At 39.0% G+C, this 18,117-nt stretch overlaps 1 protein-coding gene across 1 annotated transcript; it reads left to right on the top strand.

Moving 5' to 3' along the window:
* The first annotated feature begins 3,730 nt into the window (after window positions 1-3,730).
* Window positions 3,731-4,396, top strand: Epcip (exosomal polycystin 1 interacting protein). The gene has a single exon (XM_026393507.2). It carries the CDS (start codon window positions 3,731-3,733, stop codon window positions 4,394-4,396), a length of 666 nt encoding a protein of 221 aa, XP_026249292.2.
* The last annotated feature ends 13,721 nt before the right edge of the window (window positions 4,397-18,117 follow it).

Raw genomic sequence — 18,117 nt, 5'->3', positions numbered from 1 at the left:
CATGTATTTGCATTCTTGGGGTGTATTTCATCAAAGGGGTGCCAGTGTTGGCTGAAACTGATAGGAGGAATGTGGTCATGCTCACCTCTGAGTCTTGGCTGCACCCAGGACTGTTCAGCTCACCTTGCCTTTGTGTGGTACTGCTCCCTGGTTTCATTCATACAATTGACAGTTTAAAAAGTTTTTTCGTCCATTGGCATTTGGTAAACTATGTTTTTCCATTCAATTAATTTAAATTGTTGGGTCCTTGTTAGGTACAAAGCTCTGTACAAAGAAAGCACTGAAACAAAGAGTATAAAGGCAGATAAGAGCCCTCTTGAGGGGTTCTACCCTAAAGATACATTCAAACAATGACAGTGTGGTGTGACGATGTCTGTTATAACATTTTGTGGGGGGGGGGGGTATTACCTGGGGGTAGAAGATGCCATGCTAAACTAATAGAAGAGGTAATATCTAAGGAGGGGAATATTTCTTGAGTGTGAAAAATAATAAAAGGAAAATTACCTATATAATTACTACAGGGAGACAAGTATTGAAAAATCAAAAAATAGGACAGAAGATTGGCAGACTATGGGGCTGGCAGGCACCCATGGGAAGGAGGAGTTAGGAGTTCTCATGGGCTGGAACCCTCTAACCTACCTTGGCCAGACACATCATTTTCTTGGCAGCCAGCTTCTGTGCCCCATCATTGAGATTTTCCCCCTATGCCATCATCGAGGCCCTTAACGTCCCGTCCATCATGGGCAGGGGAATAGCAAAGTAGGAGAAACATAACTTATTCATGCCATTCTGCTTATGCCATAGTAGAATCTGTCCACAAATCAATAAATATACAGTGAAACTAGGGTGTCCAGGATCTATGGTTCAACACACTAAAGAAAGAAATTCACAGCAAACTGATGGCCTCTTTGTGGTTACCCCTGTGCGTGGTCACCAGGGGTGTTTGCCTCAACCTGGCTACCCTTATTTAGGCTTCCTGCATCTGGCCTCCTTGTTCTGGCCTTTGGGCTCCCTGATGTCCAGTAGGCTGGGACCACCTGAGGTCTACTCAGGGCCCCCACCTTTAGGAAGTTGTTTGCAATTCCTTTTGGAGACTTCCAGACCCACATGTCCTGGCAAATCAACCTCCTTCCCCTTCCTGCCTTCTCTCTCTCCCCTGCGGGTCTTTGAAGAGAAGCAGCACCTGAAAGACTGAGGCAGACTCCCCCTCACCAGGTTGTGGCTGATGTGTGGGTGCTTCACCCTCCCTTCCCCTTTGCAGCCAGGGGTCTGAGGGGCTAGTGGTATTGTCAGCATTCCTGGTTCTGGGAAGGCAGGGTTACTGGGACGTCAAGTCCCAGAAGTCTCTGACAGAATCTGGGACAGCTGATCATCTAAAATTATCTTGCAATTAATGAATTATTCTCTGTTTCTTTACTAAGTGAGGGAGTCACCAACACATTCTAACGCCGTTCAAAACCCTTAAGCCTCTTACTCAGGGAGAGCGCTGGTTCTCCAAGTTTATCAAAGTTCCTTCTTTTATTACAAAATGGACCCGTTGAGATAACCTTTAAGAAAATCTTGTGTCAACTTCAAAATAAATACAAAATGCTATAAACCACCTTATCCAGTTCCCCCAAGTAGAATTTAATCTATCTCTCTGCTATTCTTATAATCATCTCTATGTTCAGTAGAGCCTTTCTCAGTTCAGCCTTGTCTATCTTCCTCCTGTGAGTAGGAACCCCTTGAGGGGAGGATCCAGGTCTTGTTTATCTGTTTTTTTTTTTTTTTTCTGCCCCGTGGGCTTGGCCAGGGCCTGACACAGCACATGCTGGGCCCTGCCTACCTCCTGATACAGTTCTCTCCCCATTTCTACTGCTGTAGCTTCTGGGTCCTCATGTGCAGACCTGGCTTGGGCTTGGGCTTGGGCTCTGATGCCACAGCCAGTTGCAATTAGAATCAAGTCCACCAGAACATAAGCTCCATTAGGGTTAGTCCCTGGGTTGTCTTCTTCTGGGCCATATCCCTACAAAGTGCATGCCACCTAATAATCTCTCAATAATCATTAGTTGAGTAAATGAATGAATGAAGGAAGAGATGGATGGATGGATGAATGGATGGAAGGAAGAATGGATGGAAGGAAGGATGGATGGGAGGATGGATAAAAGGATGGAGTAAGTTACAATTGCTGGGAACCAATTCTCATCTTCTATCCTAGTTTACTCAGCTGAGCTTCTCTTTTCCTCCCTGTGCTCCAGTTGCCTGGTGATAGACCTGTGCCTCTCTACCTGAGCTCTGGCATTTTTAGCTTTGCCTCCCATGCATTTCCTACCTCCTCATTTCACTCTTCATGGCCTCATCTTGCGCCCTCGTCTGCCTGGCCTCCTTCCCACTGTCACCATGCTCTTCAGACACTTGATGCGGGTGCACTGACTATTCCCTGTTCCTTCCTGTGCTGGTCTTTTTGATATCTCTGGGCCCTCCTAGTCACAGTCCCATTCCAAGTATCCGCCTATCTATGGTGTGCTGTGAATACAGATGGACTGAACTGTATTATTTGGTTTCTTGTCTTCAATCATAAGGTAACTCGGGAGAAATCTGTTTATTTTTGCAAAACTGAAGTCGGATGCGTTCTGCCATGATGCTTCTCTTATACCAGTAATACCACAAGAGAGAAGCACTCATCTATTATACACCAGACATTGTGGGGCATTTCCCCGCTAACTTGACATTGGTGTTACTCTTTACTCGGGCTGTGGCTGTGGCTCAGTGGTAGCGCACTTGCCTGGCATGTGTGAGGCACTGGGTTCAATCCTCAGCACCACATATAAACAAATAAATAAAATAAAGATCTATCAACAATTTTTAAAAAATTTTTAAACAAAAATAAAATAAAAAATATATTACCTATGTAGTTCCTTTAGCAGTGCTTATATATTGCTTAGTTTTGGACTCCACAATAAATTGAAAAAAGTCAATTTATAAAATTTTGGGGGGATAAGAGTAGATAAATAAAGATACTGTGATTAATATTGGTGGGCAATTAGCTTTTTCATTGTCTATTAACCTAGTTACAATTGACTCTGATACATAAGTACATTTGTAGAGAGCCAGGAAAAAAGATGAATGGGTCTTTAAACAGAGTAATATGCTCAGGGCAGGGGTGTAAGGCACGTTTGTCTAGCTAGCAGTGAAAGTTTATCATTAACCAAATGTTTCACTTATGACATTGAACATGCTGTGCTGTTTAGCAAGCAGTGCATGGGTAGCTAAGTCTCCCAAGGAACTGTTTGTCTCCTGAATTCCGGGAAGTCAGATACTGAGGGAGAGGAAGGCCTGTGTACGTTGAGGGGTTAATGGGTACTAAACACTAGTAACTGGATGTTTGGAAAGTGTGCGCACTCAGCGCCAAACCCTGCCACAGATGGGATGCCATAGCTGTCTTGACAGGTTAGTCTCATGGTCAGCAGACATCACTAGGAGTCTTCTGTCTTCAGAAAGCTGAGCAGAGTTCAGCTTTCTGGCTGCTGCTTCTCTAGAGGTTCTGAGATGAGACCATTATTGCCTGTGTTTATTAGAATTACAAGAGAGAAAAGTTTTCAACTGGTAATTTAGGGGGCTCCTTTTTCTTAAGCTGAGTATTTCTAATGAGAGGCTGTGATAACAAAGCTTCATATTTTCTTTCAGGTGAGCTCCAATGAATTGGCCCATGAAGGAAAAACAGGAACACATTGGGCCACACTGGACGAGAATGGCACCGCCTTCCAGACGCTGCCTCCTTCTGATCGGTGCACTGGGCGTCTTTGCATTTGACCGCTTCACACAAGGTCAAAAGAACAGCACACTAATTTTCACAAAGGAAAACACCATCCGGAACTGCAGCTGCTCTGCAGACATCCAGGACTGTGATTACAGTTTGGCCAACCTGATGTGCAGCTGTAAAACTGTCCTGCCTTTTGCAATAGAGAGAACCAGCTACAACGGCCATCTGACCATCTGGTTCACAGACACAACTGCGCTGGGCCTCCTGTTGAACTTCACACTAGTCCGGGACCTGAAGCTTTCCCTGTGCAGTTCCAACACCCTCCCCACTGAGTACTTGGCTATTTGTGGGCTGGAGAGACTTCGCATCAACTCAGAAGCCAAGCATCCATCCCCAGAGCAGAGTTTACTCATCCATAGTGGTGGGGACAAGGATAGCAACTCCAAAGAGAAGCCAGTGTCATTACATAAAGACTGGCAGACATGTATGTATATATCATTCTTAGATATGGCTCTTTTCAACAGAGACTCATCCTTAAAATCATATAGTATCGAAAACATTGCTAGCATTGCCAACGACTTTCCTGACTTTTCTTACTTTAAAACCTTCCCAATGTCAAGCAACAAAAGCTATGTGGTCACAGTCATTTACTAACTTTGTAATTGTGTCCAAACTCTAGGAACTTCGACAAATGATGGATCATTTGAACAAGGAGTCTGGGAATAAGGTCATGAGACAGTTATTCCTACTCACAGCTGTGCCTTTTAACCCCCAAACTCTGCTCATGGCAGAGCCACACATAAATAACCAGCTCTCTCTGCTCTGCTCCATGCTCAGCCTTGGCAGCTATTTTGAAAAAGAAAGTGAAAAGAAACAAAAACAATGAACTTGATTCAGTCTGGAGACTTGTCTCAAGGGCCAGTTAGAACCTAGGTCTTGGCAACTGGGAGCTTGTCAGACCAGAAGAGAAGAAAGCAATGCCCATCGGAAACAGCTTATTGGGGCTCATTATAGAGTAAGACATCCCCCACCCCCACAGAAAGGCATCTTCTTTTAAAATACAATAGTCACCCTTTATCTGTGGGGGAACACATTCCAAGACCCCCCAGTGGATGCCTGAAACTGCAGATAGCACTAAGCCCTACCTATACTCTTTTCTCCTACATACACATTCCTATTATAAAGTTTAATTTATAAATTATGCACACTTATGGATTAACCACAATAACTACTAATAAAAGTAGAACAATGATAACAATACACTGTAATAAAAGTCATGTGAAAGTGCTTCTCTCTCTCAAGGTATCTATTACACTGTATTCACCATTCTTCTTGTAATGATGTGAAATGATACTTAAAGGAAGCATCTTAGGGCAGGAGCATCATGTCCCTGGACTTGAACACTCAGGGTCACTCCAGGTGAACTGGGCTGCACAAAATAATCACACAGAGACAGATAAATACCTTTTTCTTTGGATTCTGTGACAGCTCCTCTGACCTTAGGTGTCTGTGGAAAGAGAGAGAGGAGCATGTGCTGAATCATTTTTTTGGGAAGAAGCCATTCATATTAGGCAAGGGGTAGGATTACAAAGGAATAGGTGAGCGTGAGCCTAGCTCAACCCTGGCAGGTGACGCCTACACCTGGAGTCACGCCTTGCTCTCTGAGCTGGGACAATGCCAAGTCACCACGAAATATAGTGCTTGGTCAGAGCCTCCTGCTTCAGGACTGGAAGGCGTGGTCATTCACAGCAGCTCCCCACACAGGAGAGTGGGAGATTTTAGCACATCACTCACTCAGGACAACTTGAAATTTAAAACTTATGAATTGTTTTTTTCTGGAATTTTCCATTTAATATTTTGAAATGATGGTTGACTGCCAGTAACTGAAACCATGGGCGGGGGAATTGTGGCTAAGAGGAGAATTCCGTACTGCTTTAAGTTTTTTTCTGCTTTGTTTTGTGACACTGTCTGGAATTCCCCTCAGTGGAGAATGGTAGATATCAGAAGTTTGGGGACTTTGAACTCCACAAAATTTCTAGGATCTCTGAGGCTAATATTTTCCAAATATCTTGCTAAGAACAGATGCACTGAGAAATGGGAGTTTCAAGAGCATGATTTTGGAGGGTGGGATAAAGTAGAATAGGCATAGATAGGGCAGGAACTTGGCACCCCAAATGAGGACAAGGGTTCTGAAGAGGGGGATGCAGAGGTGAAAATTGGAGGGCACAAAAAATAAAATAACTGCATATTGTATCTCAAGATGTTGCTTAGAGCAGCCTAATCCCAGGGAAAGGGTTCTTCAAGCCCTTCTCTTTCACGTCCTCCATTCTCTGAATCTCCCAGCTTTGTCTCCCTTATTCTACTCCCCCCACTTTTCCTCTCATTTCCTCTTCCCTCTTTCCTCCTTGCTTCAGAAATCAGAACTTAGATTATTATCAGTTGAAATATTAAACTTCATTAGGGGCTAGCCTGGGAGTCTAATAATCACTTCTTATTCCCATGGAGAAGAGTGCTCAACATATTATTAGTGTGTGTCGATCCCATGCTGGAGTTGAGCCCCAATGCCTCATGCACACTGGGCAGAGGCTCCACCACCGAGCCGCATGTGCTGTGTGCAGTTCCTGGTAAACTTTACTTTTTTTCTTTGTCTTTGATAATTAACAAAATAAATTTTGGTACTCAGACCATTTGGAAATTCAAGATTGGAAAGGTAAGACACTTTATGTAACCTGATGAACACACAAAAAAATGGTGTTATGTGTGTTGATAAAAGGAATGAAAGCAACATATTTTTTCAAATCAAATTGGTTCAACATTACAGAAAAAAACCCTTCACCTCACACAACTTGCCATTACAGTAGAACAGAAAGAATCTATGACAACTGTGTTCAAATGTTTACACTCAAAACACAATGATGTAAAAATATTATTGCACCCATGATTCCATAATGATAAAAAATAGTTTGATATGATGTTCCAGAGATGGGCCACTTTCATTACAGATGACAATCATCGCATTTTTTTTTCTTTTAACCTTAACATAGGGTGACTGAAGTAATCTGAAATTTCTACATTTGCTTAATTGGTGGGGGATTTGGCCATTCAAGCTAATTAACATGAGTTTATAATGTCAGTGTTTAAATTAGGCCAGAATGCAGACCAGAGTATGAATTTTAATTTAAAAAATGCAACAACCTCATTACTGCATTGTACTTCAGAAGTAACATTAAATTAGAAAAGACAAAGAAGGGGGAGAAAAGGAGGAGAAAGAAGACAAATAAGGCATAAGTGAAAAATAATAAACATATCTTTACTGTCATTAGTTATGGAAAATGTAACAGATTGGATTTTAATGAAGTTTTATTAATGCATAAAACTAATTGATGTTATAAATTATGTACATCCTATAAAACCTATCATTTGGTAGCTTTAAATAGTTTCAAAACCCTTTCACATATGTTTTCTTAGTTCTTATGAGAAATCATTGAGAGCTAATGAGTTTTAAACCAATAGAAGGTGGGATCTAATTTAGCTATAAGTCAAGGCTGAGGTTTCCAGATTTCTAACTGCAACTGTAGGTTGGGTGTTGCTGTTGTGGGATAAATAAGGGATGGAAAATCCACAGCACAGACATGGTAATAAAGGGAATTCTGCACTCAGCAGCAGGGTGGGAGGAAAGCAGGGAGTGGTGGGATGGCTGTAAACTGAGGGTGTAACTCCAGTGGCTCAGCTGCTGCTGAGTGCTGCCCTGGAACACTGTGGGACCAGATCTGATGCTTCAAAAGAATTTGGAATTCCAGCTTTTGATGTGAAAATTTGCAATTTGTAAATGTTGACATGCCATTCAGTGTTTTTTTTTTTTTTTCAAAACATCATGTGGTCAACAAACTATGCTAATAGTTACATCTGGACTGGAGCAAGTTGGTGAAAGTTTAGCCACCATTTAAAAAAAAAATCTATATCTCTATCTGTATCTGAATATATGGGTCTATATACAGATACACACACACAGAGGTATCTGTATGTATATATATATATGTCTATATACAGATATATATAATGTACATAGTTCATTATGAAGTATATGCTGTACAGAATTTGAAAATGATAATAAGTATGTATTATTCTTTATTAAGAATTCTACAGCACAATTAATTCTCAAAGAATAGTATGCTTGATTTTTGTCAAATTCTTATATCTAAAACCAACTTAGAGTTGCAACCAATGAGAAAGTGCAGTTCTGGCATGAATAGTGATTGAGATTTTCATTTATGTTGGGAATAAGAGCAAAGTTAAACAACAAAAATACACACATGGGAACATTAGTTGTTAGTCGATGATGTAAGCAACTTCTTTGCTAAATCAAGTGATAGTTTTCAAATCCTGGAGGAGTATTTCTTCTATTTGGGGGCTATCTATAATTTAAAGGGTATAGACATGATTTAAGTTTAATCTACATTTTTTATCATTCTCAACAAAATAATAACTCAAACTCATATATGCAGTGTTTTCCTGATTTCAGTGTTTTAAATATTGTCACTACAACCAAACAAAAGCTACCAAGAAAACACAGAGTTGAGAACAGTAGGACACCATTAAATGACATCCTCTCAACAGATGCAATAGGTACAAATAATATAAAGAGCATTATAGTAAAGTGTAGTAAAATAATTAGGGAGCCATGAGTTTTAAGTATTTATTATCTTCATTTTATATGACTTATATAATTGTAAGTTTATATAATTTAACTTTTAGCAATGACTGTGCTTAACACCCAGCTTGGAAAATTTCTAAAAATTTGCCATGAGGTCCTGCCAGCCATATAAGTCCATGCCACCCACTGGCAGAAAGAGATGCTGAAGGATCTGCAGGAAGACGATGAGTTTAGGGAAGGGAAGGAGAGTCAATTCAGTAGAGAAATGCCCATCTTCTCACCTTCCAGACCCACAGGTGGAAGTCTTAGGGATTAGCAACCACCCTACATGCAGTAGTCCACTCTTCAATATACAGAGCAGTGGTCCCAAAAGTTCCTAATGTGGGAGATGGTGGGGTTGAGGAATTTAAGATCTTATGAGAAAATATGAGTTAAGAGCTAAAACTCTTCAGTCAAACTATAAAAGCCCCCACCCCCGAAAAAGAGAAAGGAAACAAAGAAATGAAGAAGAGATATGAATGATATTTTATGCAAATTAAATTGGTAAAGATGGGAATCAGATAATCAATTTCAATTTCTCAGACTTTCTCCCTGGTAATTTCAGGACCTTCCTTTGTCCATAATTTACAGGAAGAAGTTTGGAAATTTGATTTGATTTGTTTCAGGAAAAATGAGGTGACAAGGTCCTTTATTTATGCATTTGAAGTTGAACAGAGTCACTAATCACAACTCAGTGGTGCACAAGGTCGGTCATGATTTACTCAGTTCATCTCCAGAGAAGCAGAGGATCTGCAGAGTGGAGAAGAATCATAAAGCCTTTCTGACTTAACCAACGCAGCACAACCAACAGACAGAGTGGCAAAAATAGCCCCAAACTTAACCCAATTTTTTAAAATTTTGTACATGTGGAAACAGAAAGAGACTAACAATCAAACAGGAAAACAGGGAAATACACAAACATGTGAGCTGTAACTCAAATAGCCAATAACTGAATTTAAAATTACCTTTACTAAAAGAAATGCAATGGAATACTAATATTTCATCCATTAGGTTAGTAAAAAATAGTTATTTTTTTAAACAATTTTTTTTAAAGAGAGAGAGAGAGAGAGAGAGAGAGAGAGAGAATTTTTTAATATTTATTTTTTAGCTTTCGGCGGACACAACATCTTTGTTTGTATGTGGTGCCGAGGATCGAACCCTGGCCGCACGCATGCCAGGCGAGCGCGCTACCGCTTGAGCCACATTCCCAGCCCAAAAAATAGTTATTTGATATTAACTTTTGTTGTGTCTGTAGGCAAATACATATTCTCACACAATGTTGGTGGGAGAATAAACTCAATTTAAAGTACAATTTAGGAATGTGTCTTAAAATGAATACAAGCTTGAAGCCAATGATTCTGTTTCTCCATATCTGCCATAAAGAAACGTTCCTCCAGAGAGAGATATGTCAATTAATAAAAGTCCATTTAACCACTCACATGTCAATTAATAAAAATTAACTTAACCATTCACCTATAAGCATATTTTTCATATGCATACTATACTTCAATAAAGAGTTTTTAGAAGAAAACAATGAGTAACATAACACTTGGGTAATTGTCTTCTAGAATTGATAAATATGAACACTCTGTCATGTTTATCCTAAGATTTTTTAAATGAAAGAAATAAAACACTATTAGTTTTTAAAATTGGAAAACAATTATGAACTTTATATAGTAGGTTTGTTGTTGGAAGTAGTATTGACACCACAATTCTGAAACTGTATTGAGTGTATTGTAGGATTGTGCAAAAGAGTAGATATATTGAAGTTCTGAGAGATCTATGTCTCTGTTAGAAATATGAGTTGAGGGAGGGAGAGGGAGTGGCCAAGGATATTAGACTGAACTGAAGGTATTGTACAAGCTCATGATTTAAAAAAAATTTTTTTAATTACCAGCTCATGATTTTTAAGACATGTTAGTAAAAAATAGTTATTTGATATTATATAATTTTATCCATGGAGAGGACCTAGACATAATGACACTCTTGTGGCAAAGAGCACACCCCACACCCAAATTTTGGTTTCTTCAGTGTCATTTCCTATTAAGACAAACAAATATACAAAAACTAGGATGATGAATAAATGGCTGATTCCAAAGGGCAGAGCTGCAAAAAATAAGGTGAACCTGGAATACCTTACTGGGTCAGTATGAAAAGCTCAAAAAGTTGATTGGGGACCTATCAAAAAAATACGGGGGCCAGCTTAAATTATTCTACTGGCCATATCAGGGACAATCTTGACATCAAATAATCAATTATGGAAGTGGATTGCAGTGTGTTGATTTGAAGAACATTCCAGAGCCTATACTGTTCACAAAATATAAACAAAGGTTGGAAGAGGGAAGAAAAAATTCTGCTATACAGAAGGACAACTAATAAAATGTATGTGCATAACAGGGTAAGCAAGAACAGGAAGATGGTTACTGTGATCTTCGTTCATGTAACTGTCACAAGGCATACTGGTTATCTATACCTCTTGCCTCTGTGGCCCATTCCATGTTCCTCTAGCTCCTTCAGCTGGGATCTTTACCTGCTGGGATAACCCCAAACTTTCTTCCTGAGGGGTGTGAGCCCTTGGCAGTCCGGCCTCAGCTGGATTTCAATAGTCTTCCATTAAAATTTTCCTCCAGATATGGAAATACCAGCAACCGACCCCTAGAACCCTGTAGGTTCCAGATATGTTCTTCACTACCCCACCATGCTAGAGTAACTTTATTCTCCTTTAATAATAAGGACAAATCATCCAAGACAATACAGTAACCCCCTTTCCCCTCTGATGATTCAGAAGCATGAAATGCCAAAAATAGCCAGGGTACATACTCAACTGTCAGTTAAATGTAATCTTCATTGTGTCTTCTGATGGAAGCATTTCTTCATTGAATAAAGACTCACTTTGTAGATAAAGGCCCAATTTGCAGAGACAGGAAGTGAACATTTTTTAGTGATTAGGTATAACAGAAATGACACTACCACTTCCAGTCCTGGGTTTTAAGATTTTTGTGTTCTCACTATAGAGTTAGAAATTTGAAATATATATTATATATATTCCACAGAACAGAACCCCAGCCTCTCCAGCATTTTCCCAGCTGGTGCCATGCTAAGTCTTCAATAGGCCACTCCAGTGTGCTACAAGATATATAGCCCTGTATATTATCCAGGTTCTTCTGGGTAATGAGATGAGTGGAAACACTAGTGCACTATGGGAACAGGAGCCCCCGAAACACTTTTAGCATCAAAAAAAAAATGGCCCCTGGTCAGAAGCAATGTTCTATATGAGACAGCATTAGGTGAATTAATGGCTTCACTAATTCCGTGGAAGGTGGTATTGGCAGAAGTACTAGAGACAGGGAAGTACATAGAACAAACACCTATTTCACCCAGTGAAGGAAAATTGTTGTCCCCTTCATGATGGAAAACATTACTGTAACTAAACTGATTCTCCCAGGAAATGTTCTGAATTGGGGACCGGTAGCTGCTGTTGATGAGTTGGGCACTAAGCATTTAGATTAGTGAAAGGACATCCTTGTTGTTGAATCCAATATAAACCTTCATCTCTGATACCATGGCCACTTTATAAGACCACTGCATAAGCAATGGAATAGAGGCAGACTGATACCCAGGGAACTAGTCATCATATCTCCTTGATTATTGAGAGCATTTTTTTTTTCAGTGAGGTGACTTTAGAGTACCCATCTAATCACCAATATCCTCCTACTTCTACCTAGTCTGAGAGTCTATGTGTATAACTTTTCCCTGTCTTATTCTTTCCAAATCTCTGACAATTGACTTCAGCCTTTTAAATCCAGGGTCCTGTGAGAGAATTAACTCCCATAGAAAATAATGTGACATTTCTCAATTTTACTGAGGGTGGAACATAGTCAGATACACAAAAATAAGTTAATTATAGATTCATAAAAGGTATAAGTTCATTTGTTATATACAATAGATTTCAAAGAGCATTAAGACTTTTAAGGAATTCCACCTCGGGAGTGGTGATCCACTCAAACCATCAGTAAATCATGAGTCAGTATATATCTCCCCTTCCAGCCATGACTCTTTCTGAGCAAAGCAGGAAACCAGATGAGTTGCTTGAAGTTCTGCCTACTGGGAAGATTTTATTTTATCATTCTCCTGGTCTGCTCCTAATGGGACTGCAATGCTTCCGAGTCCTCTTCCAGATGGGGCCATAACAATGTGAAACTGTCTGTGTACTAGAGACTTGGATTCTTTTTTTCTTCCTTAATCAGTTTGTCACAGGGAATTCCTAAAAAGGCCATATATATGGCTTGAAGGAAGGGCTATGGACATGAAGAGTGGCAATGCAGAGAGAGTAAACACTGGGAGCAGGAGTCATCTGCTCTTGCAATGTGCTTATGTCTGAGATTTGCTAGCTCTCAACAAGGTGTATACTGCTTCCATTCATTTATACAGTACATGTCCAACTTTATGTTTTGGTAGATCAGATAACCTCAGCTCATTTGGGACAACTAAAATCATATGGTCATTTGGCGTTCTAAAATAGACACTCACTCTCCATTAGGAATTAGGGCAAACCAGAGCAATTGCTCAAAAGGAGATTTATTTGCCACTTAATTGAATTCAATAAATCTATTTAATACCAGATTCATATTAATCACAGGGCTTAAGATCATCATAATCGTGAGAGTATTTCAAGCCATGGAACTTAATTTGATCCCTTAATAAGACAATGAGAAAGAAAGCCCAAAGAAACATTTGAAAACTTGGGGGTCATTTAAAGAATATCTACTGAAGGGCTAACAATGTCAGTGAAGAAAGAAACACATGAAAAAGGGATGTCTGGAAGCAGGTAAATGTTGCATAGCCAGCTCTCCATAATAAAGCAGCTCTGATTTGAGGCATTTACTGATTTCCATGGCATAAAGTCTCCTACCATGGCCAATTTCAAGCAATGAACGTGCTGTCACTGAACCTGGAGTTGAGAAGAGACGCAATCAGTTCTTTCAACCCAAAGGAAACAGCTCCAGCACACAGTGTGATTGTCGTGCTTCAAACAGGAAAGTGGGCCTATCAGGCTACAAGCTGTTGATGGGTCCAATAAGATGAACCCAGGGGTGTCCTGTGGACTAGCAGAGGTAAGTTATGGGCGAGGTTGACCAGGTGAGTGTTGGTGAAGTTGCTGGGACAGGACTGACTGGAGTGGTTTGAGGAGTGAACAGGACATGAGAGTGACCTGCAGGAATGCAGACAAATGTGTGGAGGAGTCTGGGTGTGAAGGAGACCAGGGAAAAGGAGCCACAGCTGGAGAAGGCCAAGGAGATGTCTGGATGGAACACATAGTTTGAGCATGCTGATGGGATGACACAGCAGAAAGGGTGCATGGGACTCTTAGAAGACAGAAGGGATGGGTATGAGGGTCAGGTTCCTAAGTGAAGGAGATCTGGTGCACAAGTTGGCGGATTAATCTTCGAGAAGAGGAGGACACTTTCATTTCCATGAGCAGAGGAAAGGATGACAAGGACAGATGAAAGCAGGTTTGCAGATCCCATTCCCTTCAGGGGCTTACCTCCTCAGTGAAAAGTGACATGATTTTGTCATAGTATGAAGCACTTTGAGAAGAGAGGAGGATATACATAAATAAGCATCTCACGATATGGAAAGTCAGCTTACCAAGAAGACCTATTATGAGTGCTGGACAGATGCACTTGTTGGAGCCCCTCATATGTGCAGCCTCTTCATTGCCATATATTTTAAAGTCTTTACCATTGGATTATCAGGGTGATAGGAAGAGGAACTGATTTAAAAAGAAGAATCACATGATCACTTCCAGGTTTTTAACCAAAAGCATCTTTCCTCTTGCTTAAAAACCTTTCCTACTTCTCTTGTTGCTCTGTTAGGAGACATTAGGTGATCCGCGAGTCGGTTTTGTGCAATTTGTACTTTGCTAGAAGACTAACATCTTCTGTAGAATTTCAGCTGTATTGTCATTAGGTGGCACATACTATTCTCCCTTAATTTGGCCTCTTCTCTATTTCTAATCACACCTAAAGTTATGGGGTATGTGTGTGTGTGTGTGTGTGTGTGTGTGTGTGTGTGTGTTGTGTTCCTTTATTAGGCTTATTAGCTAATTTTCTTTGAAATCCCTACAATTTGGTTTTTATTTGGTTATTTTATAATCTACTAATTTGTCTTTGAACATTCCTATTTCCTACATTCTTGGAATTATTTAAGTGTTTTTAATAGTTTCTGAGAATACTTTCTTTTTGTTACTATTTTTGTAATTATAAATTTAGTTTAAAGCTACACATAATTCCAAGTGCGTCTTGAGGTGTATACAATATATTTTATATGAAATAGCAACATCTGTATTATAGTTTACAGATAATTTATATTTTATTTTCCTCTTTGATTCAGAGATTTAGATGTTTGATTAATTCCCAAGGAGTTAAGATTTTTTTAGTTTATTTTTTTACTTATTTGTTTTTGCAGTGTTGGGGATTGAACCCAGGACCTGTGCATGCCAGGCGAGCACTCTACCACAGAGCACACTTATTTTTTTCTTTCAACTAGGAGTTTCTTAACTTATTTGATTTATAATTTAACTTTTCCTCTAGTTGGGGAATTTGTCTATAAAAGTTTTTTGGGGGAGGGGAACTGGGGATTGAATTCGGGGCACTTAACAACTGAGCCACATCCCTAGGCCTATTTTGTATTTTATTTAGAGACAAGGTCTCACTGAGTTGCTTAGGGCCTCACTTTTGCTGAAGCTGGCTTTGAACTCATGATCCTCCTGTCTCAGCCTCCTGAACTGCTGAGATTACAGGCAGGCACCCTCGTGCCTGGCTAAAATTTTTTTAACCAATACTGATTATTGAACACAGGCCCTCATGCAAGGCAGGTAGGTACTGAGCTACATTCCTAGTCCTCCCTGCTACTCCCACTTGTTTATTTTTTTGTTTTTAATTCTTTTGTATGGGGTCTCCTTAAGTTGCGCAGGTTGACCTCCAACTTGTGATCCTCCTATCTCAGTCTCCCAAGTAGTGGGATCACAGCATGTGCTACAGCACCTGGCCTGTAAATATTTGAGAGTTTGTTCAGATTTTTAAAAATTTAGTTACCAGGTTAATGATTGATATTTATAAGTGTTTCACAGAAGAAACAGATTATTAAGTAATCGAGTTTGGATAGTAAAAAATTATCTCTTTATCTATTTATATTATAGTTGAGGTCACTGACGATATTACTAAAATTTTCCATACCTTACATGATTTTTGGCCAAGTGATCTTTGTGATTCAGAAAGAGGCTTATTAAAATATTATATATTAGGGCTGGGATTGTGGGTCAGTGGTAGAGTGCTCGCCTTGCACGTGGAAGGCCCTGGGTTTGATCCTCAGCACCACATATAAATAAATAAAATAAAGTTATTGTGTCCAACTACAGCTACAAAAAATAAATATTTTAAAAATATTTTATGTTGATAATATTTAGTGTCCATTTGACGTTTCTATTTATGAATTTAACACAAAACAGGAAAAGTTTGTTGATCAGGGACGGACACAGAGAAAGCCACATGTGACAGCCATGAGAGAGTTTTGCTGGGTGAGTACAACAAAGAAGAGAGAGTTGAAGGTGTTGCAAGAATGTGACTGTTTAAAAAAAACATAAATGAATAAATTTTAAAAATTAAAAAGTAAAAAAGAATGAGACTGTGATCTGTGAAATCCAATGTGGATAAGGAGGGAAACAATAAGAAGAGGATGGACAGTGGAAAGTGAGGGTTAGTGGACTGGAGGTAGAGCAAGCCAGCTGGACAACAGGAATGATGCAGGCACTGGGGAGGTCCAACATGCAATCTTTACGGCTAAAGTAGAGCGGCAGATAGGATTATTAGAGGTGATGTGAGGCAGCCGGGAATGCAAGATCAGCCACTCAGATACCAAAGTCACTAAGAATAAGCCAGTAAATGAACATCCCTCAAACAGTAATGAAAAAAATGCACCAAAAATTAAGTATTTGTAATATTATAAGCAATTTCTGTTTTCTTCTTCATATCATTCTGTATTTTCTTTTTCCCCAATTTTAAAAAAATTTGTTCGTTTTTAGATATACATGACAATAGAATGAATGTATTTTGGCATACTATACAGATATGGAATATGACATTCTAATTAGGACCCCATTCTTGTGGTTGTACATGGTGTGGAGTTACACTGGTGGTGTATTCATATGTGAACATAGGAAAATTAAGTCCAATTCATTCTGTTGTCTTTCAATTCACAGTACCAAAAAAAAAAAAAGTTCTGTATTTCTAAATTTCCAAAGTATGTAGGAAGTACTTTCCTAATTAGAGAAAGATTACTTTTAAAAGTCTACTTAGAGTTTTTAACAAATTCAAAGCTGTGAGGGTCTTTGGACTTGTATTTATTGTACAACTTTGCCACCTTTCCGTAAAACTTAAGAGAAACTTTTTCTTCTTTTATACCCAGAAGGGATGTTCTTAACCCTGCTGTCTTCAGTAATACATCTGTTTTTAATTTTTCACTCCTAGTCCCAGAGGGACAGACAATAATGTCTAAATGATGCTGGTCCAACACAGCTGGTAAGTGTTGCAAAGAAAAGATACATTGCTATTATTTGCTTATGCCTTAGTATTATAGTTCTTAGATATATCTATAAAGTGTTCATTGTGAATGTAATATATATCATATGGGGTGTTATGTTTCTGAATTACACTCTCTTACACAATAATGTTAGATGATTCCAACTGCTCATTTTATAGGAGATGTTTTAAGAAAAGCTTATTGAAGGAGATACCCTGAAGCTATTAATTGTTGATCATCTTGCAGGAAAAGGTTCTGCTTCAATCCTGGAAAATCACATTTTCTAATGATAAAAATACGTAAATGGCCGCTGGCACATATGTGCAAATATTATTTTTCTAAATTTTCTAATAATTACTTTAAAAAACTCTGGGTCTATTAAACCTGGTTTGAGTCATGGTTAACGGTTTGATAGAAAATGTGCTCTCATTGAATTAGAATCAAAGGCTAAATTTTAATTTATTGGATACTCTATCACTGAGCTACACCCCAGGCTAGAAGTTTTCTAACATTTTCAATTAGGGCAAGTCACATGCTATGGATGGAAGCACATGTCTCTATTTGCAGGTTAGCTGCAATAACTACCTGGAAGAGAAAGGGCCATCCTCACTTTTGCCTGCTGCTTAAATGCCTACCTGTGGGGGGGTAGCTTTATGGATAACTTTTAAAAAAAATACAACGCACCAAACTCTTTGCTGACCAAACTATAGCTAAAGACTTACTGAGCTGGTAAATTATTTAAAAATTACATAATTTGCAAGGAAAAATCAACAATAAGGGCTGGGGGTGTGGCTCAGTGGTAGAGCACTTACCCTACATATGTGGGGCTCTGGGTTTGATCTTCAACACCATGTAAAAATAAATAAATAAAATAAAGGTACCATGTTCATCTACAACTAAAAAAATTTTTAAAAATTGTTTTAAAAAATCGACCATAATATAAAATTAAAGCACTGTTTTTTTGTTAGAATTCATTGGTCCTAAGATTTTTAGATCCTAGGATTTTTAACGGAAATAAAGTTGAACCATTTTGTTTAATTTAATTAATTTTTATTTTTTTTTAAATATTTATTTTTTAGGTGTAGATGGACACAACACAATG

Source organism: Urocitellus parryii, chromosome 2, assembly GCF_045843805.1.
Source record: "Urocitellus parryii isolate mUroPar1 chromosome 2, mUroPar1.hap1, whole genome shotgun sequence".
NCBI classification, from domain to species: Eukaryota; Metazoa; Chordata; class Mammalia; order Rodentia; family Sciuridae; genus Urocitellus; species Urocitellus parryii.
The sequence above is the reverse complement of the archived record's forward strand: the minus strand, read 5'-3'. Positions and strand labels throughout refer to the sequence as shown.

Bases quoted from the DNA above. Each gene is read 5' to 3' on its own strand.
- Epcip (XM_026393507.2), top strand. From the start codon at position 3,731: ATGGCACCGCCTTCCAGACGCTGCCTCCTTCTGATCGGTGCACTGGGC.